This window comes from Ylistrum balloti, unplaced genomic scaffold (genome assembly GCF_031769215.1).
Source record: "Ylistrum balloti isolate Yb309-2 unplaced genomic scaffold, AGI_CSIRO_Ybal_v1 Utg370208, whole genome shotgun sequence".
In the NCBI taxonomy this organism is placed as follows: Eukaryota; Metazoa; Mollusca; class Bivalvia; order Pectinida; family Pectinidae; genus Ylistrum; species Ylistrum balloti.
In genome coordinates, this window is record NW_026782179.1 from 874323 (window position 1) to 900541 (window position 26219).

Genomic DNA, 26219 nt, shown 5'->3' on the forward strand with positions numbered 1-26219 from the left:
TTGTTGTGGTTTATTGCCATTTGTACATGAAAGGATATTATATGCATGTAGATTTAATAGATGTGTGGATTTAAAAGCTTTGATGGCATGTCCTTCTGTGTTATCTCCCCTTGATCTGATTTCCACCTGACAGATTAATTCAAAACTAATGCATGCCATGTCATAAAATATGCTAATATTCATAATGTTTTTACATTTTACATTAATCTTATGTATTGTTGAATGTTATATAACTTTGTATAAAATTGAGGTGTTGACAGAATCGAGATTCAACATCAATATAGCATGTCGAAAACACATTTTATTTACAAGTTTTCATTGACAGCTTTATGTGAAGATGATTGGAGGGTTTGACTTAACAACGATCCATGAAAACATATCTCTCTTAAGATAATTGCTTTCTACAAAAGATTGAATTAATACGTGTGTGAAGTGATAACACATTTTAAAGGGGTGAAGCAATTTTATAAATTTCCATCTTTTACCTTAAGGTGAAATATTACAATTAAGTTGTTATGAATTAGTTTCTAGAAAGTCTGAAAGTATCCTAATTGTCATTAATTTACTCATTTTGAAAATATATTGATGATCATATGTTGGTAAAAACATTTTGGAAATAAAAAATTAAACAGCTTGGAATCATTTTATTACTTCTGGAAATATTGAGAAAATCAGTTTAAACATGTATCTCTTTTACCTGAGATTGATATAAAATGCCTGTTGTAGTTTACCCTGGTTTGTATAGAGGTTATACATGTTAAAAAAGGGACCGGTGTGTTTATAGCTTTGTAATATAACAAGAGGATTATCAAATTAAGGGGATAAATCGTAGCCTTTCACAGATTATCTTGTACCTGTCATTAATCACAAAGCCATATGGTCCAAACCTACACAATAACAATAGAGCTTAATCCTTTATTAGTGTGGACTTAGCTTTTTGACTTCTTCACCTGATTCTTTGTAAAGGTATTTTCTACTTACATAATTGTATATATTTACATAGACCAGATAAATATGTATATATTTACATAGACCAGGTAAATATGTATATATTTACATAGACCAGGTAAATATGTATATATTTACATAGACCAGGTAAATATGTATATATTTACATAGACCAGGTAAATATGTATATATTTACATAGACCAGGTAAATATGTATATATTTACATAGACCAGGTAAATATGTATATATTTACATAGACCAGGTAAATATGTATATATTTACATAGACCAGGTAAATATGTATATATTTACATAGACCAGGTAAATATGTATATATTTACATAGACCAGGTAAATATGTATATATTTACATAGACCAGGTAAATATGAGGAAGGTTTATGGGATGCAGTTAATAAACTTTATATTGTAATTTAGGTACAACCGGTATGGTAATTTTCCTCAATTTTTATGAATGTTTTTAGTTTATGTTTAGGTGTTGTAGGTTCCTGGTGTGATGATGAGTCATTGTAGTTCTTTGATTTGATGAAAATACTTGATATCATTCAGTAATCAGTAAACACTTCAGAGATAGAATCTTTCCTTTTATATGATGACGTATGCGATTCAGACATAACAAGATTTACACTGTTTTATCAATTCAATTTGTTGCAACTCCTGAATAGAAGTATTTCATTTCTGTAGATAAAATTGATGATTTCCTTGCCTTGTGAAGCTAATTCAGCATTATTGGAGAAGGAGTTCTGTTCAGTGGGGCGTATATAATACTACAGAAATTAATTCTGTTTTATATTTCCATCTTACAGTGTCAGTCGGCGATCAGTCACAGCAGCTTTACACAATAAGTAAGTAGAGGCTAGCCCCAATCAGCTAACACAGCCAATATACTAACTCTGTTTTTTTAATGGAAATGTTTGATTAAACTTGATATGTGAATTGTTGTTGAGCCTGATTCGTGTATTCTTATATCATCCTTTGAAATTTCTGAAGTGAGATTTTAAATGAGATTCCCTTAGTGACAGTTCTGTCCTACGCCATAATTGATGAACATTAAAAGTATATTGGATATCAAGTTTTCATTTTCTTTTTATCTTTCTCAAACTTTAGTAATCACTTCCCACCCAAAAGTCGGAGCCCTGCACCGGATGACGAGGTGTTGGCCGATATTGACGGCAGTTTTAATCAACTCAACGACAAAGTAAGTGTCAGCCATTGACTTTGCCGATAACATGACCAATAGACCTCTAACCAAATAATATACCTCAGAGTTGATAGGGTTGTCTCCCTTCTCAAATGAAAAAACAAATCTAGTGTTATATCTGTTGATGAGTAGCCACTATGAAAGCGAATTATACATTGTTTTTTGTTTGTTATTTTACAGGTACAGTTACTTGAGAACCAGATTTTACAATTGAACGAAGAAAAAAAGAACTCATTTTCATTACAGACAAAGTTCAAAGACGATAACAGCATCCTCATTGAAAGGTAATCATCATTTGTTTATGTGTGAAATGTGATCAATATTTTCTTCTTGTTTACTGAACCTGTTCTGTACAGGTATTTTTTGATGAGGAATTGTTTATATTATCATGAAGTTATTGGCTTGTGTTTTGTTTTATGGGATAAATAGATAAGTAGATAAGTGTTGGAAGGATGGGGGAGGAGAACTGGGCAAAAATGCAATCACTACTTCACAATGAAATAACACAAAAGAGATTATATACAGCATGTTACTGTAGTGAAGATTCTGTTTAAGCTCTTTTTTTTAAATTGATTTTATTTTGAAGAGAATCTTCAAAGTTTTTTCTTATACACCATGATGTAATGTAGAGATTTTACTGTGATTCTTGTAACACTATAATGAAAATACTATGACTACATGGGATTATAACACATCCGTGTTTTTTGTTTTCTGTAGTATTGTGGACAGGTAAGACTTGTATAGATAGCACCTGTTGATTATGTCATGTGTGACGGGTTCTTGTAGTGGTGTGACAATGATGTTTTTACTGATGTTGGGTTAGTTGTTTATTAAGGCAAATATTTTGTCATCCTCCATCTTGTCTACTGAACATAAATGTAAAATTCATAAAATTATGTTGTGTTCATTCATCCATTTTCAACAACAGATTTTCAGAACATTTATTTCCTGAAAAATTACTTTCATTTAAACTTAATTTTTTATTTTAGAAAATACAAAATTATGTAAATCATTTAATGTATTTTTGCCATGATTAAATTTATTGATGGAGTCAAAATATCTCCCTTTTTTTCGTGTTGGTTTATCTGCTGTCTCTCTAATGCTTCTGTTAACTGGCAATGTTACAAGTGTGATGTTACAATTTTGCTGTAGATTAGATAGTGTTATATCTACTTATTAATTCTGTGTCTATTGCTTAATTGTACAAATAAAGTAGCTTTTCTTTAAAATAAAGTCTTGAAATCTCTGCATTTTCTTCATATATGTGTTTGCATTGCATCTACAAATATATGTATCCTAAATATAACAGCTCAAACATTATCCTGATGAGAAAAAGTTAATCTGCCCAAACATTGTTAGAATTAAACAATCAGCAATACCTAATATTGTATTGCAGGTGTAAAAATGATTCAAGATGCCTTAAAAAGAATATTAAAGTTTAGAAAATAAAAATAAAGTTAAAAAGATAAAATTAAATAACTTTAAATGTAAATAACTTAAGATGCAGATCTTTATGGAATTTCCAATATAAACTTGATATGTTTCATTGGAGAATACAAATTGACTGTAGGTGTCACTTACTTTTGCTCATTGTCCAACTGGCCAGGTAAACTTTTGTTAGTTCTGTTATGTAATATTATGGATAGTTACCTAATTGTGTTATTCTAAGAATGTTTCTTAAGATTAGATTACACTGCTCTACTCAAAGGTGATATTTGGACAAGCTTCACACAATAGATCAAAGACAGCAGTGTACCGATACAAAAGATGTTGTCTGACATTTCAAGTGACAGACTGACATAGTGTAGGTTATAGAAAGGAAGTAACACATGCCCACTAATTGTCCAATTCTTTTGATTACAAATAAGATTAGCAGAGTTACTTCCCTTTCTAAAATACAATAGCATGTTTGATTACAGTACAATGACATTTACTTAGTTCTGTTTTATATAGTAAATGAAAACAAATAAAATTTCTCTTTTTTTTTCATAAATACAGATATATTTTCATTTCGCAGAAAATTATTGACACAAAAAATTTGCCCCCAACTCCTTCTGAACTGATTCATGAATCATGAAACAGTGCTCAAGAAATCTTCTTAGTAGAATTAGTCACATTAAATATTAAATAGTGTATTGATTTAGGGACGTATTAATGCATAGATTTAACCCATCTGTGGCATAAATGAAGCTAAAAGCAAAACAAATGAAAGACATCCATAATTATTTCACAATTATATTTATAAATTATATACAGATATATTTTGACCATTCAGCATTATAGTGCATGTGTGTGTTTTTCGTAAACACTGCTTGTTAAGAAGATTGATGCAGGTGTGAAGCATGTCAGTCTGATACTAATATGCACATTTTCATGCAGGTGACTGCAGGCAATAGTAGGACAAATAACAAAATAGAATGCTCTGTCTTGTAAATATTGTATTTGTAGGTAAAAGACATAAGATTTGAAACATTTGGTCCAATATTAGTACTTTATCAAGCAACTATACAGTATAAGCAGAGAAGTATTATGATAATGACAATGAAGACAAATGTATTTATTGCTGAAGTGATCAGCTTATTTTTAAATATGGGACACAATTGTTTATTGTAAGTAACAATTAATAAAAAATACTTAGAAAATTGCAGCCCTCTAAAGATCAAGATAAAACTCAAAACAGTTAGAGGGGACATACTTGCAGAGAATCCATGTAAATTTGATATTATATTGGAATGATAGCTATGAAGCATTGTTATAGGTTATGGGGAGACAAAGCATTACCTTGGTATCATATATAGCTGTACTGGCATGACCTCTGTATATTCTCAGTAAATATGTCTCCAAGGCTTAATTTCAGTGTTATTTTGTTGAAGTTATCTTTTTCAAAACACAACTTAGATAAACTATTTTTGTATGATGTTTTTTGTATCTTGTAGTGTATAAAGTGTTATAATAAATAATTGCTACATGATAGTCAAAACAGTGAGGATTGTCTCGATACATTTTTTTAGTTGGGAGACAAACTAATTTAGCCATGCCACATTATAAGTAGTTGACATGATTGATATCTGTAATAAATAAACTATGAAGGCCATCTCTCGTTGATATTTAAATCAGATATATGGACACGTGTACTGTGAACCTGTTTAACCAAACATCATACAGAATTCTTCTGTAAATTATTGGATTACGGAAGTAAGCAGAATGCACAGGTTTAACTACGTAGTTTGTTTAAAAAAAAAAATACAACAGACAGATATAGCCAGATGTTGGAATACTCAAGGTCCACTAAACAAGATATTGTTGTGTAACAACAGGTAGACATCATATAAACACTGAACAACATGTGCAAAACATGCATGTTTTTTTTTATTTTTGTTTGTTCTTCTGCTTTATGTCTTAACACATCACATATTTGTAATCTGATTGAATAACTATTAGTTTATTGATTTCACTTTTTCTTACAAGTTTTATGTTTTTTTACCTTACTAATAAAAATACACTATATACTGTTATCTCAGTAATTAAACTGGATTCTTTGATCATGCACGGTGTAAAAAGTCTGCATTAATAATAACACACCTCATTTCACCTCATTCCTCTTAAGGTGTTGATGCTCCAGTATGAGTATGTACATAAGTTAAATCGTGTAAATGTAAGTCTTCAGAATTCTATAGACTTTGATTTCGTTTCTCAGACTTTGATTTGATTGCACATTCTTCTTTAATGCTACAATTTCAGACATATTCCTCTTTTTTGATATTGTAATATACCAATTATCGTGCAAATTTTGTTACCATTTCTGTTGTTTGTAAACTACAATACCATACTGTAACATTAGGCTGGTAATTAATTAGAGTTACTTCCCCTATACAGAGTCCATACTTTAGAAGAACAGCTCAAGGACGTGGAAATTAAATCGGACGAGCGTGTCTTTGACGAGCAGAAAAAATACAAGGAAATCATGGTAAGCTTCCTTCATTTATGATAATATTTTCCTGCATTATAATAAACACTCAAGGAAATGATGTATAATGACATGGGGATATGGGCTTATTACAGGGCATTTATGTATCTGTTGTCAAAACCTCCTAATCAAAGAATGAAGGTGGGCTTATTATCAGACATTGATGTATCTGTTGTCAAAACCTCCTTCTGAAAGTAGGGGTGTGTGTAATAACAGGTCATTGATGTATTTGTTGTCAAAACCTCCTACTCAAAGAAGGAAGGTGGGCTTATTACCAGGGCAATGATATAGTATCTCTTGTCGTAACCTCATACTCAGTAGGGATATGGGCTTATTACAGGACAGTGATGTAGAATTTGTGGGTATTTCTCTTGAAAATCCAACAGATGTGAGAGAGTAGATGCTATGATCAGGCATGAGCTTAAATCTACTAGTCAGATAAACATATAAATGTTGTTTACTGATGAAGCATTTTATGAGTCAGAACAGAAATTATTGTAATAATACTGTATTGTATACATGTCATAAGCTTAATTCACCGATTAAAACATATAGCTGGAATGAAAAAGAATATCTTGCTCCAGACATTTCAGTTAGTATTCAAGGAATAGAGCATATAGATCACTGTGTCCCAACCTAAAATTGTAATCATGCTGTGATACATAGTAAAAACAGTCAGATAACTTCATTTTTGTGGTCCTTAATGTGTCCATGAACTACTCACCATCTCCAAATCAATAAAGTAAAGCAGTTTTGAACTTTTCTGAATGCTTCCTTCATTGTTTGAACGTAATCCTGTAAAAAAAGGTTCATTACACAAAGTCAGAGTGGTGAAGACTAATATAATGAAATTCAGAAAAGTCAATATCAGTATGTTAAGTGGTTCTTTGAGACAATATTTTCACCTTCGTAATTTGAGGATAGTTACTACAACTGTCTTTTGTACACAGGATTCCCTACTGACCTGTAAAGTGCATTGTTAAGAGTGCAGGTGCTATGGCCCTGGGCAGACATTTTGTCCATGTAAAATTACAATAACAGGTTATTTTGTCCCCCACTTCCTGATCCTGTACATTGACTCTGATCACAATACCTGCAGTAATTGAGGACTAAGTGTCAATACCTGAGCTCTTTGTGTGATGGGTACTCACTGTCTGTGGCCAGGGTAGGGGGGTCAGAGAGAACAGGCATGCTGCATGGATAGGAATGAAAATAGGGCCATACAACAGGGACTGTATCATGGGTCTACAGTTATCATGGATGTTTTTCACAAAGGATTACAGAGCAACTAGGAGGGACTCCTGTCTCGACCACAACCAAAATGTTAAACAGAAGTCAAATCCTAATGATGCCGTCCAGTGTCAATATAATGACTGGCAGGTGATGTCCAAAGTTTGTTTTATATAGATAGGAATAATTGGTTACTGTAGTACTGGCAGAAAAAAGTGATATTTCAGATGAAGGCACACCTGATAATTAAGATTTGTTTATGAAAATAAAGGGAAATAACTCTTGATTTAATTATTCTATTTAAAGTAACTTTTAATGATTTTGAAGATAATTACACAAAAATTATTCTAAGTTCTTTTTATTGATCAGCCTCAATAATTGTTTTTGGTCCATTTGATGTGGATATTTCAGAATTCTCAAAAAAAGGGCATAGATTGTCTTTTTCTTATTTAAATTCAATTTATCATAATATGACGCATGTACAATACATTATGGAAACAGATAATATTACAGGTTACTAATAACGTAATAGTTTTAGGGCCTTGGTGTGTCTCTTTTTAACGTACAGTTATTGATTAGTTCATGTCAGCAGCAGAATCAGCTTTGTCCACATCTGCATGCAACTTGGATCAGCATTTAGCATGTACCATTTTCTGGTCAGAGATGTGTTGTATATAGGCCACATGGGAGCACTTGATTTCTTGTACTTACTCCTATGTTTTGTTGTTAACCTTACAAGTTGGCTGTCCATCATTATGGTAGGTTGATCTCTGTATAGAATGGACAAGTGTATCATTTCATGTTGCAAAGTGTACTTATACTACAGGTCAACATACATGTTATGTAATTGTAAAAAATTGTGGAATATGTCGGACCTGTAACACACTGGTAATTCTATAACCATACCAGGTATCAATGTTCACGTATATGGTTGTGAATAGTTCAGAAAATGTATTGGAAAACGGTATGTAGGTTGTTTTAGATTTTAAATCTAGGACAGGAGTAACTAATGTTTGTTTGAATTTTTCACTTTGATAAGAAATGTCACTTACTGTTAACAAAGTGTGTAGGACCTCAATATAAAACAAGTTTATAATGTTTAATTTCTGCACTTATTTTAGTCGCGGAAGGAGAGAGAGAAATCAGATGAGATGGAGTATATAACACGAAGGTAAGACAAAATATCATCTTACCCCAAAGTATGGTGTTAGATGTTACAAAGGGGTATCACTTCCAGCTTCAAGGTTTAACATTGATGGTAACACAGATATAGATATATGATGTGACTTGGTGGATACCATACACAGGTATAAACTATAACTAGGTATAGATATAGAATGTGACTTGGTGGTTACTGTACACAGATATAGAGACATGATGTGACTTGGTGGTTACTGTATACAGGTATAGAGACATGATGTGACTTGGTGGTTACTGTACACAGGTATAGAGACATGATGTGACTTGGTGGTTACCGTACACAGGTATAAACTATAACTAGGTATAGATATAGAATGTGACTTGGTGGTTACTGTACACAGGTATAGAGATATGGTGTGGCTTGGTGGTTACTGTATACAGGTATAGAGATATGATGTTACTTGGTGGTTACTGTACACAGGTATAGAGATATGATGTGACTTGGTGGTTACCATACACAGGTATAAACTATAACTAGGTATAGATATAGAATGTGACTTGGTGGTTACTGTACACAGGTATAGAGATATGGTGTGACTTGGTGGTTACTGTATACAGGTATAGAGATATGATGTTACTTGGTGGTTACTGTACACAGGTATAGAGATATGATGTGACTTGGTGGTTACCATACACAGGTATAAACTATAACTAGGTATAGATATAGAATGTGACTTGGTGGTTACTGTATACAGGTATAGAGATATGATGTGACTTAAAAAGTCATTACTGTACACAGGTATAGAGATATGATATGACTTGGTAGTTACTGTACACAGGTATAGATATAGAATGTGACTTGGTGGTTACTGTACACAGATATAGAGACATGATGTGACTTGGTGGTTACTGTATACAGGTATAGAGACATGATGTGACTTGGTGGTTACTGTACACAGGTATAGAGACATGATGTGACTTGGTGGTTACCGTACCCAGGTATAAACTATAACTAGGTATAGATATAGAATGTGACTTGGTGGTTACTGTACACAGGTATAGAGATATGGTGTGACTTGGTGGTTACTGTATACAGGTATAGAGATATGATGTTACTTGGTGGTTACTGTACACAGGTATAGAGATATGATGTGACTTGGTGGTTACCATACACAGGTATAAACTATAACTAGGTATAGATATAGAATGTGACTTGGTGGTTACTGAACACAGGTATAGAGATATGGTGTGACTTGGTGGTTACTGTATACAGGTATAGAGATATGATGTTACTTGGTGGTTACTGTACACAGGTATAGAGATATGATGTGACTTGGTGGTTACCATACACAGGTATAAACTATAACTAGGTATAGATATAGAATGTGACTTGGTGGTTACTGTATACAGGTATAGAGATATGATGTGACTTAAAAAGTCATTACTGTACACAGGTATAGAGATATGATATGACTTGGTAGTTACTGTACACAGGTATAGATATAGAATGTGACTTGGTGGTAACTATACACATGTATAGATATATGATGTGACTTGGTGGCTACTGTACACAGGTAGAGAGATATGATGTGACTTGGTGGTTACTGTACACAGGTATAGATATATGATGTGACCTGGTGATTACTGTACACAGGTATAGAGAGATATGATGTGACTTGGTGGTTACTGTACACAGGTATAAACCATAACTAGGTATAGATATAGAATATGACTTGGTGGTTACTATACACAGGTAAAGATATATGATGTGACTTGCTGGTTACTGTACACAGGTGTAGATTTATGATTTGATATTGATGGTTACTGTACACAGGTATAGAATTATGATTTGATATTGATGGTTACTATACACAGGTATAGAATTATGATTTGATATTGATGGTTACTATACACAGGTATAGAATTATGATTTGATATTGATGGTTACTATACACAGGTATAGAATTATGATTTGATATTGATGGTCACTATACACAGGTATAGAATTATGATTTGATATTGATGGTTACTGTACACAGGTATAGAATTATGATTTGATATTGATGGTTACTGTACACAGGTATAGAATTATGATTTGATATTGATGGTTACTGTACACAGGTATAGAATTATGATTTGATATTGATGGTTACTGTACACAGGTATAGAATTATGATTTGATATTGATGGTTACTATACACAGGTATAGAATTATGATTTGATATTGATGGTTACTGTACACAGGTATAGAATTATGATTTGATATTGATGGTTACTGTACACAGGTATAGAATTATGGTTTGATATTGATGGTTACTATACACAGGTATAGAATTATGGTTTGATATTGATGGTTACTGTACACAGGTATAGAATTATGATTTGATATTGATGGTTACTGTACACAGGTATAGAATTATGATTTGATATTATTGGTTAGTATGCACAGGTCAAGTTGTATGACGTTACGTTGGACATAGGTGTAGGTGTACAATTTGACAATTATGCTATATAGACAGACCCTGTCTTAATCAGCTGACACACCATGTCTTCACAAACCAACCAGCATCCACTTCAACTAACCTCATTATCACCACCACTTTCCCCAATCCCTCGCATACTACTACACCCTACTGTACACACCATTGAAACTCCATTCACCACTCTCTCAACATTCACTACAACTAAATTGTAACACAGTCATCACTACTGCCCTCTCCCATCACCTTTACCAATGACCATTACTATTTTCTGCTGACCCCATTTCCCTAAACCCCAGGCTCCTCTAAAATCTTTAAATTCTGCTGTCTGAAATCCCTAGGTAGTCTGAATCATTCTGACATTCATGAAATTCTAATCAATATAAAGGTTGATGAAACATCAGAATAATTTGAAGTAACCACTAAGATGATGTCTGACCAGCTGTTGCTAATCCTCCTCCTCCACGTGGTCATATATATGTAATAAGGACATAGAATGTATCAGTAGTGTAGCCTGCTAGCCCTGTACAATGACTCGATATGGTGTCCAGTATGATACAGGTAACTTGTTGAGGTAATGAATTCAGTTTACACCAGTAAATACTGTGCAACATGTGTCTGGAATCGTAATGACTGCTCAGAGTGAGGACAATGCTCCTGGATATAGTCTGGCATACGTTGGTCTTGGTTTATCTCATGATGGCCCTGGTTTCCAAGGCAACTTTCCAGATGTTGAAACTGATTGTCACTGTCGTAGAAACATTTATCATGAACATGTTTGTACCAAGAAAATAAGAGTTGTATAATAGATTTTTTTAAAGTGTAAAGTGGATTAAAATTACTTTTAGCCATTGTTTTCTTATTGTTTTAATAGGAAAAAGAAATTAAATAATTTTTTTGAACTATTAAGCAGTCTCGTTAAAATGTTTCCTCTGTTTTATTTCAGGCTCCAAACTCTAGAAAGCGAATGTGATCAGTTGAAGCAAGAAAATCCTAAGTTGCGTCTGGACATAGAGAGGTTACGAAATGTAAATATAAAAACAGCCCAGATTAAGTTAATGTTGATTGATAAATTCAGGAAATGCCTACAGAGAAATCGAGAGTAAACAGTTTCATTGACTCAAGAATGCTTTCCTGTGAGTGATTTTATCCTGAAAGTTTAGGAACTTTTCTGAAATTATGACTTTGGTACACATTCATTTAGGTTTTATCTTTCAAGACGTATTTTTGACATTGTGGAGTAAAGATTTGTTATAGATGTGATCAGTTTTGTTTGAATTTAGAGTAAACTATTTATATTGCCGTCAATTTTAACATTTTTAAAGTTTGGCAGTATGACGTTGATAAAATTGTAAGATTATGGAGAAAAATCATTGCTTTTCATTTTGTAGGAAAAAAGAGAGCTTCAGGAAAAGTTGTCTGAAACACAGGTCGACTATAACATGTTGTTAAATGAACATGAAGACTTTAAAAGACGAGCAGAAAGGGAACGGGAAACAACAGGCCAGGTAGGTTGTCAAACATCCTAGGTGTGACCGAGGCTTCCCACCTAGGGAAAAATTAGTGTCCTGAAGAAGAAACAACCAGGTAGGTAGGTAGATATTAAGTGTGACAGAGGCTTCTGACTTCAGGAATAAACATGGGCATGAACAAGAAATAACCAACTAGGTAGGTTGTCATAGACCTAAGGTGTAATAGACGTTTCTGACTGCAGGAAAAAATAGTGGAAACAGTAGGCATAAGATAAAAGTAGTTAAATATGTATGGTATAGAATTTTTAAGGACACAAACATCAAAACAGTTTGAGTAATATGGGATATTTAGGTCATGTGAGTTCAGGGAGTTGGGGTGTACTGTTTAATGGTAGGTAGATTGAATAATTGTATAGGTGGTATAGCTCTAAATTTATTTGAGTCAAAAAAATCTTCAAATACACTGACATATCATTTTAATTTCTAAATTTCGGTTAGATTAGGCACCAGAACTTGCGCTGTACATACTGAAATATAAAGAAAAAAAAATTATTTGAATTTTAGTTTGATGTATAAATAATGTTTACAAAGTTTGTAGAAATAGATATTACTACGACTAGATGGAAATTAACAAACCTTTTACCTTTGAAAAGGAAAAAAAAATTGATTCATAGAAATTTTCAAACCTTCTTATAATGACCATTTTCAGTCTCTGCCATGAGCAGTAAAGACATGTTTGACTCTACCAAAAATGGATAACTAGATATTAAAGATACATTAAATCCAAAATCAAATAACTTATGCCAATAATGATGTGTTTTATGGTAATCTCTTAACTTATCAATTAGTAAGAATATTTCATTTTCATTTCCAGTTATTAGATGAGTTGGGGAAGGAACTAGGAGAACTCCGACAATATAAAATAGAAATGGACTTACATCGACCAAGAGGGGATAGTCAAGGCGAGTTACCAGGTCGCTACCATGCCCTTCAGACAGAAGTGTCAAGGTTAAAAGAGGTGAGAGAGTGAAACACACTAAATCTGCTCTCTCTGGCTTTCACCATTGTTTCATACCACTGATTTGGTTGCGTTTAAAACAACAATATATACATACGTGTGGTGCTAACAGTGTTTTGAGGTCAACTTGTCTCTCATTACATGAAAACCATTCATCTTGGTGATTGATATGTATTATTGTTAGCAATAGTTTGGGTTAGTGATTGGCTTCAAGCTACTAATTCCCTTTCCTTAGGGGAAAACTTATTTCACATTTTCTGTCATTGTTAAATGCTATTTTTGTAGTAACAGTGTCCACTGCATCTTCGTGGAATAATTTTTATAACATGATAAATCATATGATAAATATTCTCCATATGTATATTTGTTTACAATTGGGAGTTGGTTTATATCAATACAATTTTCATTACACAAGGCATTAACCGTTGAATGGAGGACTTTAAGCAAGGTTTGTATTTCTAACATTCTATATAGTGGCTGTACTGTATCTACACAGGATTATCTCCCCTTTCTCTAAAACTGCATCTTGACTGCTTCTGGTGATAGTTGTAATGGTTTAACTATTAGACTAGATACCATGACCATAAAACACTGAACAAGCATTCTCTGTGACTTTGCTCTTTATTGTTTTGTTCGTGTGTTGTATTGTTTCTTAATGTTTCAATTCTTTTTTTATTTTTGTATCGAATCAAAACGTCAGAGATTACATTCTGTTTGTATTGGTGAAGAAGAAATCCAATGAAAACAGAATTTTATACTAACCAGAATATTTTTAGTCAGTCAAAGACTAAAAATACTCATAAACTGTTGTAATATTGTAGCCTAATTTAAAAGGATTTGTGCCATATTTGTCAGGAGGCTTGGTAGTTTTGCTGTATACTAGATTGAAACATATAACATCACTGATTGAAATCCCCATATTTTCTGAAAGGAGAATTTTAGAAATTATTTTAATTGATCCAGCCCAAAGATTTTTTAAATTTAAACAGAGTCATTAGTACCAATAGGTTTTTAACTTTAGAAGGACTAGGTGTGTTAAGGTGTCTATTCTGAGTAGGAGTTATTCCCCCTACCTTTGGTACTGGTTAATATTCAAATTTTTTTAACCTCAAAACTAGACTTTTTACACATAAAACTTCCCTACCCACACTTACATTTGACCTCTTGATATTGTTTCCTGGTAGATGTAGCTTTTTCTTTAAAAAAAGATGTGTTTTGGAAACATTCTGACCATTTGATCATCAAAAGGCAGTTGATTTATTAAAAATGTATTAAAAATACTGGTTGTATAGCAAATCTGGAGAGGTGAAGCATTTTATTAAATACCGGTATCAGTACATTTATAATGTATCCTATGTTTGATAAGGTACACATAGTCATTTAATGTGTGATGTAGTTATTTACCAGATCAAAAGTCTCTATTTATCAACAAACTTGTTATTACATTATTTGTATCATGCATTTTGTGAGAACCATAACATGGATTTGTTTAGGAATTCACTTTTAGCTGAAAATATAATTATGCTTGCAAGCATGTGTACACCGGTATGTGATTTTGCTGGGTAATATATGCATGATATGTTGAAGACCTTCCTTGATATTGTGCATGGATCATGTTACTAAAGTGCACATGCTTTGTATTGTAGGAAAGTCCTTATAATATATTATTGCTTTATGTTAATATTTCACTTTTTTCACCAATTAGTTCTCACATTGTATTGTCCATTTGTGATCTAGTGCAGGTGACTAGTGTAATCCAAAATTTCAGTGTAGGCTTGACTTTTTATGCTGGAGATTGACTGAGCTAGCATCATGAGCTTGTGGGATCATGCCAGATTTTCTCTGCTTACATTTATAGCTCACCTAACCTGAAGGGCCAAGTAAGCTCATGACATACCGTGATGTCTGTTGTCTGTCCCAATTTTTTCATACAAAATGCTACTAGTCATAAAAGACTTACATGATTTTCACCAAATTTGATCAGAAGCATCCCAAGAGAATGTGGAAGGAATTTTGTATCAGTGGTGGATCTTAGCCCCCAGTTGCCTGCAGGGTGGGGCCCAAAATGGGAAATTTTAAAATCCTACTCCTGCTGTAGGAATTAATTTGGTCTGAACTATTCTTAGGTGAAGTGGAATCAATTGTATATTAACAGTGGATTCCTAACCCCTTGGATAGGAGGGGTGGGGCCCAATTGGAAAAATAGAGCAGATTCCTTTAAATCCTACCTCTCCATTATGAATGATTAGACATCGCCCAAATTTGGTCAGAAGTATTCTTGGGTGAAAGGGAACAAAGTTTGTGTAAGGATTGGTTCTCAGTTGTACTCTTCCTATAAGAATAAATAGATATTGCCCAAATTTGGTCAGAAGTATTCTTTGGTGAAGTGGAATATAAACTGTGCATCCCGGCTCCCTAGGGCAGGAGAGGTTGGCTGAATTGGGGAAATGTAAGTTCTTAAAACTACTTTCCTTCAAGGATATTGTCCAAGTTTGGTGTAAAGCAATTTTATGAATAGTGAATCTGACCTCTGTTTTACCACTCGAGCATGACCCATTAGGGAAATTATGTAAGAAATTATTTTTCATATTTGAAATACTTTATTAAATGGCTTAATAGCTAAATAAGTCAGGTGAGCAATTACAGGCCCTTTGGGCCTCTTGTTTGAACTGTTGATCTTAAAAATCTAACTGTAAAAATGGTTTACATATTGTAGGTGCTAGAAGTTGACAGTGCATCGTCAAATAACGAATATATCATCCATCGTGTTCCATGAAAATTGATAGTATAAAATAATCAGTACAAAGGTGGACAAATTGTCTGACCAGGCTCCACTTGTATAAAACATCTCAACTTGAGATTTCCTCAAGTCGAGATTTTCCTCAGGTAATATCTCCTTGAAAATATCTTGTATGAAAATTCCTCAAGGAATTTCAGAACACCCTAGCCGATGACTTCCTCCTGTTCCTTGAGAAAATTTTATACAAGCCGTTTTTGAGGAGATATCAGCTGAGGAAAATCTCGACTTGAGGAAATCTCAAGTTGAGATGTTTTATACAAGTGGGGCCAGGTTATGTATCTGCTGGAATATTACCTCATGTCAAAATTCTAGAATTTTAACAGTATTTCTAATATAAATAATCCTCGGAAAAATTTGATGTCTTTATACCAGTTTTGTTGTTGACAATTATCAAAATTTACTGCACCAGTATGTAGATTTATCAGTACATATTCTTGGGCATTGTAGGAGAACAAGGCACTCCACGACACAAATGAGGATCTAAGTGCCCAGCTTCTTACCAATTGTTTGGAGGAGGGACGATCGCTGGTCGGCAGTAAGGAGAACTCCCTAGCTGCAGAACTCGACCACCTTACGAAAGAGGAGGTAATTTATACTGCAAGAGTTAGCTCCCTTATACAGATAAAATTTTGAGTTTACTAACTAATTTTAAAAGCAGAAAATAAGTCTGTATTGCTAACTTGGATTGAATTTCGACATTTGCTTTACAATGAATAACATATAAAATCTAAGTTTCTGTTTTGCCAACCTATCAATACATTTCCAAAAGAACTAAAAGTCTGCTCTCCTTTTAGAGTTCCTTAGATGATATTATGGATGAAATGATTTGTAAAGTATGGTCATGTTGATATTTGTTTCCATCTGTATAGTTAATGGACAAATTGAGGAAACAGACAGATATCAATATTCGACTGGAAGCCTATGTGGACCGGATACTTTTACGAATAATGGAGATGAACCCCACCCTATTGGAAGTGTGAGAGTTTGAAGAGTGCTTGTTGAGACATTGAGCATTGTTTTTTATTTATTGTTGACAAATTTCTGTGATATCAATAATCAAACATTGTCAGTGTAAACAGTGTTTGAGATTCTGTAGTGGCATTGTTTATATGTTACGAGATTCATCCTGCCTAGGACAGTCCACGTTAATAGCACCTAGAAGGTGAGAGCATCTCTTTTGCTGGAATTTCTGGACTGCCAGGACTTCATACCAGCTACAACATACTGTATACTACAGATTAACAGAAATGTTCACATTTTATAAATGTGATATAGAATTCTCCTCTGTAGGAATGTCTATGTTTCTCTATCACACCTTCACTTTGGACAAACAGAAAAGTATAGGTGGATATTTGATCCTGGGTTTAGAATGTCCAGTGACATGAGGTTTAGAATGTCCAGCGACACGAGGTTTAGAATGTCCAGTGACACGAGGTTTAGAATGTCCAGCGATCCTGGTTTTAGAATGTCCAGCGACACAAGGTTTAGAATGTCCAGCGATCCTGGGTTTAGAATGTCCAGTGATTCTGTGTTTAGAATGTCCAGTGATCCTAGGTTTAGAATGTCCAGTGATCCTGGGTTTAAAATCTCCAGTTATCCTAGGCTTAGAAGGTCCAGTGATCCTGTGTTAAGAATGTCCAGTGATCCTAGGTTTAAAATCTCCAGTGATCCTAGGTTTAAAATCTACAGGGATCCTGTGCTAAGAATGTCCAGTGATTCTAAGTTTAAAATGTCCAGTGATCCTAGAATTAAAATCTCCAGTGATCCTAGGCTTAGAATGTCCAGTGATCCTAGGTTTAAAATCTCCAGTGATCGTAGGCTTAGAATGTCCAGTGATCCTAGGTTTAAAATCTCCAGTGATCCTAGGCTTAGAAGGTCCAGTGATCCTGTGTTAAGAATGTCCAGTGATCCTGTGCTAAGAATGTCCAGTTATCCTAGGTTTTAAATCTCCAGTGATCCTAGGCTTAGAAGGTCCAGTGATCCTAGGTTTAAAATCTCCAGTGATCCTAGGCTTAGAATGTCCAGTGATCCTAGGTTTAAAATCTCCAGTGATCCTAGGCTTAGAATGTCCAGTGATCCTAGGTTTAAAATCTCCAGTGATCCTAGGCTTAGAATGTCCAGTGATCCTAGGTTTAAAATCTCCAGTGATCCTAGGCTTAGAAGGTCCAGCTGTTTTTTTTTTCAGATTGTGCAATATTAGGATTTTTTATAACTTTAAAAATGACATGAAGTGTCCAATATATATCTTTCAAATAATTTGAAGCCTTACATTATGTCAGTGAAACTGCGATCTATATTACTGTAGTTAACTTCTTTTTAAAAATCTGGATTTTACACATTACAGATAGATTTCTGATACAATTACTCAGTACAAGAAGAAAACTTTACTTTGATGTTTCTATTGTGTCAGAAAGACAGGAGTATATATCAAAATACTTCTATGTATTGTTTGCATTAATGTCAAACAGAGAAGGATGTCCGACCTGTCCATCCTTCGTAATTTCAATAACCAATGCTAGGTCAGCACACCAAAATTGGTAGTGCAGTGTTCTAGGATAGAAAACAGTTTTATTTTTACCTTGAATGTATTGAAACATTTTTGATTATCTGTGCCTTTCACAGTCATTACATTTTACATGGTCAAAGTAAATAAAATGTATGTAAAGTACACTTCACCTTAAACCATTGTCTTCATCAGAATTTTTTTTATTTATGAAATTTCTTGAAACCATCAATTTTAAGAAAACTAAGTTCACATGGATTCATGTATACTAAAATGACATATTGATTTTTCTAAGATTTACATTATACCCAGCTGGATACTAAGGATGAAATGTCAATGATTTTTTTTATCCTCAAATAATTTTTTTTTTTTTTTTAATTTTACCCTCAAGTTTCATAAAGTCATTTCATATGGGTATTATAAATGAATTCGTCATTCATCAACCATTCTGGACTGGCAGTGTCCAACTGCTTAAAGAATGTTAATTGTGGCATGCTTTACTTAATGTTTGAGTACTACTAGATCATTTCACTGGTAATATGGCCACGTTATATTTCACCAGCAGTATGTCATTTGATTGTTGCCATGGTTATGCTGGTCATTTATGTAACTTTTTCTTTTTTTAAAAAGGAGTTAATTTGTAAATGTGTAAATGTACGGTGTTACCTTGCATAATGACATATGTAGTGTAATAGTGTTATTTGCATGTAGCCATTTGTGCAGTATAATTTTGAGTTTAAAATGCTGAAGAAAACAATCTACTCACAGCATTTAGACATTACAAGATTCCCCCTTTGAAAAGCAGTCTCAAGTTTAATGAAAAAAAAGGAATTTGAAAGTATGAATTTTTTTTTTGTATACCTAATTATTTGTGTAAGTACCTTCCAAAACAGGACAAATTACATGACTCCCAATAACTAACAGACCATCATGTGACAGGTATTATATTCAATTGCACTGTACTTGTCAACCACCAATATTTTTGCAAGATTTTTTGCCTCCAATTTTTACCCCTAAAGACTCCTATAATTCCTAAGCCTTGTATTGATATTAAATGACTGCATTGCTACACCACTATTGTCATATTGTAAACATTGTTGATGTTTCTGATGTGGCATCAGTTGTAAGATATTGTTGTCATGTGGGACTTCATAGACGATTTATTTTTCACTAAGAAATAGTATTGATTGTTAATATTATTGATTATTGATTTTCTCTGATTTCAAATCAGAAAGATTGACTGGTATGGTATACATGAGGGAGACACATTGCTGTGCTTGCCTTAATTCATGCTCAATCTGTATTTTTATACAACAAACCAGTGATAGATAAACCATTCCATCCCATTAACACACTGAAGTGCAGAGTACGTACTATTTTTCATTGGGAGAAATATTTGATAATTAGAAACATTTAAAAAATCATTGATCAGGATGTTAAATTGCTTGTTATTGTGTGTGTGTGTGTATGTGTGTGTGTGTCAGATTTTATATCTTCAATAAATTCTTTGGTTATTTTTTTCATATTTTGATATTCCAGTATATGTAATACATAGTAGTTGATAGCAAGTTTGTACAAAATGTTTGTGGTTGAGAGTGGTAAGGGAGGTAAGTAGTGTAGTCTTGTGCAGATTTGGAGGCGTCCAAAGTTATTTATTGTATCACAACTTAATAGCCATTCGCAACAGTCATCTACTTGTGAAACATATATTCCAAATGATCATGTTTGTTTTTGTGAAAATGTGTTCTTTTTTCAAGTCCTGTGATGAATTTCTGGAACTAATGTCTCAAACTTCAGTGGTGATAATTGGCAAGAATTGAATACTTGTCAAAAGTCCATTGTTCAAGTCTGATACTTTTCTGTTGGTGAAACAGTTGATAAGATACAGAGACAGTAATCAATACAAATTTGTTTGTGAGCCACTCCTGTAGTATTTCATTTTTTTTCAATCCTCAAGAAAGTTGTAACACACTTTTCCCTACTTAGACGTACAGTTGTCGAGAGACAATTCTTTTGAGTAAATGACATTGATTTCCAATTGATTCAATGGTAGTTCTAGTCCATTTGGTTTGTGCCATTTCCTACATTTGATTACGACTCCCTACAGAGGTTCCCCGATACATCTAACACATGTATAAATATGTTTGGTGTTTGGTTCTGTTGAATTCAAAGTGTAGGTTGTGTTGTTTATTTTGCTATCACATGTAAAATAACAATATTTAAAAAAAATTGTGCATGTTCAGACTCTTCAAGTGGTTCACCTTCTTTCGGCAAGGTTACAAAGTAACAAGACATGTATCAAAAGTATTTTTAATCTTTTGTTTATCAAAGAATGATTCTGTCTTTCCTCCAAGACAAATCATGTATTCATGTCAGTGAATCAGTGAATAAGAATATGATCGATTTAGATAATGAAATGAAATATATTGATTAATATTTTTATAATTTTTTTTCTGGAGTTAGATACATGGAGTACTGTTGATAAATTTACATCAAAAGGCTGTGCCTTTCTCATTTATACATGTCTAGAAATATTCAAAGATTTTAACAAGCACAAATCACAAACACATTCCGTTCTGTAAGTCAGAACCCAGATATATAAGTAATCTTGTTGTTTCTGTGTAACATAGTCATTTTTCTGTATCAAAAATGTTGATTTATTGTTGAAATTTTATTTAGACATAACATTATTATTTAACTTCAGATCGATTGGTGAAATGTAAAAAAGATATTTTTTGAAAACTGTTGACCCGTTTGAATTGAATTCAAGATAAATATTGTGATAGTGGTAATATGGGGTATTTTACATGTTATTTTAAGAGCGTAGGTTTTGATCGCAATTGTTACTTAAAAGAAATCGATGATAACAGTGAACCTTACTGTTATAAAAACTTGTCCAACCAAGTGTAGAACTAAATTTTACCATTTGTCTTGAGAAATATTACTAGTTTACTAGAATGTTACCGAGTATCTGGGAAATATGAAAATGCAGTAGACTTATTATGCACCTGCAAAAGTTTCACCTCTTATGACCTAACCACACTTGTGTTTCAATTGTAAACCTGTGACTGAAATGTTTATGATATTAATGTTTTCACAAAAGGATCATCTGTTATTATTTGTTCTCAAACAACTCAGCAATTTAGCTAGAAAAGTTAATTTGACATGTCTGTGTACTAAATATAGATGGACAAGAATTTTTTGGAAGAGAAACAGACATGTTGATTTTTTTCAAATTCCAATATTTTTATATGGGACAAATTCAGATTTTTCTGACATGGTGTTTTCAGTTAAGCAGCATTCAGGCAACATCTCAAGAATAGACGTTCTATTCTATGTACAGACATGTACAGATTTCAGTGTCACCGTTGTAAAGTACATGTATATGAATTGCAAAACCAGCATTTGTTTTATAAAAAAAACATAATGAAACAATTATTGATATATTTTACAGAACATGTTGAATCACTGGAAATATTTAATGCTTAATTGAAAAATGTAGTAGATTATGTGCCCATAATTCTGTCCTGAAATCTGTGTTCTCTGTTACATTGTTCATAAACACAATACATTTTGCTAATGATTCAGGTAGATTTTGATAAGAATTAATTGATTTGTCCATATTTGATGGGTTTCTGTTAAATCTCTGGTCCAGATTGTTGTGTTTATCAGTCAGAATGGCTTAAACTTAATAAAGAGACTGGACTTTCACTGCCCTCAACCTGTCATGAGGTAGCCCTTCAAAATTTTAGGGTAAAAAAGTTTATACGAAGTCATCAAGGAAAAAAACTTAAAATCAGTGACATGGACTTGTCATCATATATGTATTTGACAAAGTACATGTTTCTTTGAATATCATTTTGACTGTATCAAATCCAAAAATTCTGAAATCAATATGAAGGAAAAATTGGGTGATTCAAGCATTTCCCTTGATTTGGTCATGGTATGGCCAATATCAGATGGACCTGAATAACTGAGGAAAGTTGGTGACACTGGACTCCATTTGTATTTGAACATGTTTGATTTTTTTATCTAGTGAGTGCCTTCAAGACTTTATTTAAAGTAGATTTTACAAACAGATCCCTTAATTTCGAAAATAGTTTTGCAGTGGTTAAATACTGAGCAACTCTGGCGTCCATTTCTCCAATAGTTATCACCGAGTGTGAAAACTTGTTTTGTCCGACTGGTTAGAAAACAACAATGAAAATGCAAAGAAAATAAAAAAAAAATAATAAACAGTTTTGAAGTGTTGTAGTTTTTGATTGACAGTAAAGAATGGTTTATTGGGTAGAGAGGCTCATCTCTTTTCCAGCACTTACAAAGGTACATTTATATAATAAATTTCAATGTTGCTTTAGAAGATTACCAGTGGAAGGAACCAGCAACGATGTTTGATTTTACATGGATGAATATTAGAGACAACTAACGTTAGGCTGTCATTATTTCATCTTCTCTAGATTTAGTGTATACCAGATAAACCTTTAGCTAGCGACAATTCCACCGTCCTTGTCTATTGGCCAAAAGACCGTAGAATCTTATATTTAAATTGCTACATTAAATATAATCTAGAGTTGAAGTAGAGCCATTCATACGCCAACTGTAATCCCTCAGTTCAGCTTCTCAAGAGCGATGAGAGATTCGCTATCTTTTCACATCTCGATAGAGTTAATGACAACAAACTGTCGACTGAATTGTTTCGTCCCATTTTAAATTAAAAAGTAATGGAATAATTGCAACAGACCCTTTTTACAGCCCTAGGCACCCTCAAATACGTTAACAGGTGCCGTGCAGTGGTGTAAACTTTTTCCTTAGATTTTTCACATCAGTCAGCTACCCAATGGAATCTATCTTAACAAGCCTCAGTTATTTCCACGTGCAAATCTCATCGCCTTCAGCCTTGATAAGGTGGAATTAATTGTTACTACTTAGCGTGTCCACTTACCCACAGTCAACACTCTTGCCTAAATGGGCGTTTTATACTCTCCCTAGAACCTGTCTAATTATGGCTGTAGACAGCTCTAGGTTTTTATGACCGATCATTGGAAGGGAAATGTAGTCGTTTCATACCGATCTCAATAAAACGATCGTAAAGCAGCTTGGAAATGGGAAAGATTGCTGTGTGGAGGATGGAAAATTGTCAATACATCTAATCAGCTGAATCCTCTGAAATAGTTCACATCTGATGGAAATTAAAATTAATGCTATCGATTGGAATATGAAATCTACAGTCTATGTATTACATATATACCATGGACGTAGAACCCCAGTTGAACTGTCGTACAGCAGCCGCGTGCGTGATTCATCCGCTACCTTCCAGGTACATACACGACGGTAGGTGAAGGTCGTCGCCTCACTCTGTCGCTGAATGTCATACATGTGTGTTTGAAAATAATCACATGTCTACGTGAAGCTGTGAACGTTATCGCATGCTTTAATCACGTTGACACAAGAAAAGTAATAAATGGGCTGATAATTTATATATGGACGTGCAACTGCACGGTTAACAACGTGCAACAAACAGCACATAGCATTGTGTTTTATCGGGTTGCCTTGCAGTTGATACATGCAAAGCCTCCCTTTCTCCTTTAAAACAGGATTTTAACCATTGTAATCCATTTGCTAATATTGACAATACTTGTGGCACATTTTCGATATGCTATAAAGATTTGAATTTGAATTTCTGATTTAATTTAAAATTGTTTTCAATAAACATTTCATGATGACGTGCAATTACCGGTTCAAATGTTATTAATATGCAATTGCTTCTGTGGCTAAGACACTGATAAATATATTTCTTTTTCATGATATTGAAGTGTTCCGTTGAAGTCAGATTCCTCCGCATTTACACAGCTCTTAGGGAAAGGTCATAGACGTCACACCAATATTTTTCATTTCCTTTACCTAGACAATCGGGGTTCGATTCTTGATCGGACGTGAAAAGTATGGTGCCTACTGCTCGCCCCGCGGTTTCCGCGGTTACATAATTTCCCCCATATATAGGAAGATTCTGGTGCGCTTCCATCTGGCCCTTTGAAGGATTAGTATGAGTAATAATGTAAACATTCTTATAAAACGATGGTGATATTCGGATGAAATACCATGTTCTGACGACACAGCGTCAACGATGGCGTGATATGTATTAAACGTCGTCATTTTGGTAAACTTTTGATACACAAAGGTAAAACAACTGAGTGTTCTGGTCAAAATGGGGCCAACGTTACGAGAGGACATCGCTTGATGACAAACTGTCATTGTTCAGGTGAAGAAACGCTAATGTTCATAGGAAAATACCCTGTAGACAGTACAAATTTTCATGAATGAATCCAAGCCGAACATCTTAGTCATAACACATTGCCAAAGCAGTGGCAATATTCCCATAACACATTCAACATTCTTCTGAACCAACAACGTTCAGATAAAACAAACGATAGGCACCAAGTGTTCTGATGAAGCAACGCTTAAATCCGTATCTAGATGCAAATGATACACCGACAATTCACTCATTTGTGTAGCAGGACTGATTCTCTGAGGAAACAGGCGATGTTCTGATGAAAGTATTTCAATCTTCTCCGTCGTGAAGCATTCACGAGAAAACCAAATATTCTGAAGAAACAAGACTGAAGAAGAAGAAGTAGAAGAAGAAGAAGAAGAAGAAGAAGAAGGAGAAGAAGAAGAAGAAGAAGAAGAAGAAGAAGAAGAAAAAGAAACAAATATTTTAACAAAACAAAGCCAATTTCTGTTAGAACATTCACGAAGTACCAATGTTTTCATGCTACTGGCAATGATCTCATGAAATGGCGCCAACATTCCCGGGAAAAAAGTGTTAGCATTAATGAAGAAAAGGCAATATTTCCGTGTACCATTGTGTTCTTGTGAAATAACGTCAATGTTTGGATAAGACGACGTCAATATTAGGATACGACCGTCAAATGAGGTAGGACCATATGTTGTGCATATGACGAAACAAAGTCAATCTCTGTCTTTAGGCGTATTCCCAGACCAGTAAAAGAAGCATAGTTCGTGTTGTGATAAAGGAATTTCATGGTTATAACCAACACTTGTGGTCTTCTGAAGTATTATCAGTGTTCTGAGTGATCTCTGAGACCTCTGCGATTTACAGATCTCCGTCGTTCTCTGTTAGCTGCGTCAATATTCTTCTGATCAGAAACGCCATTGCTCGATTCAACGGGTTTTGACCAAAAAAATCCTGCACAATTGCATATAGCAACAACAATTTGGTGACATCTGACGCTCTGGAAACTTTCTAGCACTATTAGGACTGGACTGAAGTTTCAGTCTTTTACATTTCACACATGGCCCTGACAAATACGTGTTTTTAAACAGTAACCTTTACTTGATGCAGTTCTACCAATAAGGACAGAGGAAGGTATGAAAATTAACAATATGTCGAAAACAACCCGTTTTTATGAACACAAATCAAT

The 26219-nt window shown here is 33.7% G+C and overlaps 1 protein-coding gene across 1 annotated transcript in view; it reads left to right on the forward strand.

The window, feature by feature from the left end:
• LOC132551633 (LLGL scribble cell polarity complex component 2-like) overlaps positions 1-26219 on the forward strand; it is a 92255-nt gene that overhangs the window by 23242 nt on the left and 42794 nt on the right. The window contains exons 7-17 of the mRNA XM_060215810.1: positions 1773-1811; positions 2074-2164; positions 2348-2451; positions 6044-6134; positions 8486-8535; positions 11931-12012; positions 12376-12492; positions 13331-13474; positions 16722-16859; positions 17144-17250; positions 17565-18088. Coding sequence (XP_060071793.1) covers positions 1773-1811; positions 2074-2164; positions 2348-2451; positions 6044-6134; positions 8486-8535; positions 11931-12012; positions 12376-12492; positions 13331-13474; positions 16722-16859; positions 17144-17250; positions 17565-18088 — 1487 coding nt within the window. The remainder of the gene's footprint in view (positions 1-1772; positions 1812-2073; positions 2165-2347; positions 2452-6043; positions 6135-8485; positions 8536-11930; positions 12013-12375; positions 12493-13330; positions 13475-16721; positions 16860-17143; positions 17251-17564; positions 18089-26219) is intronic.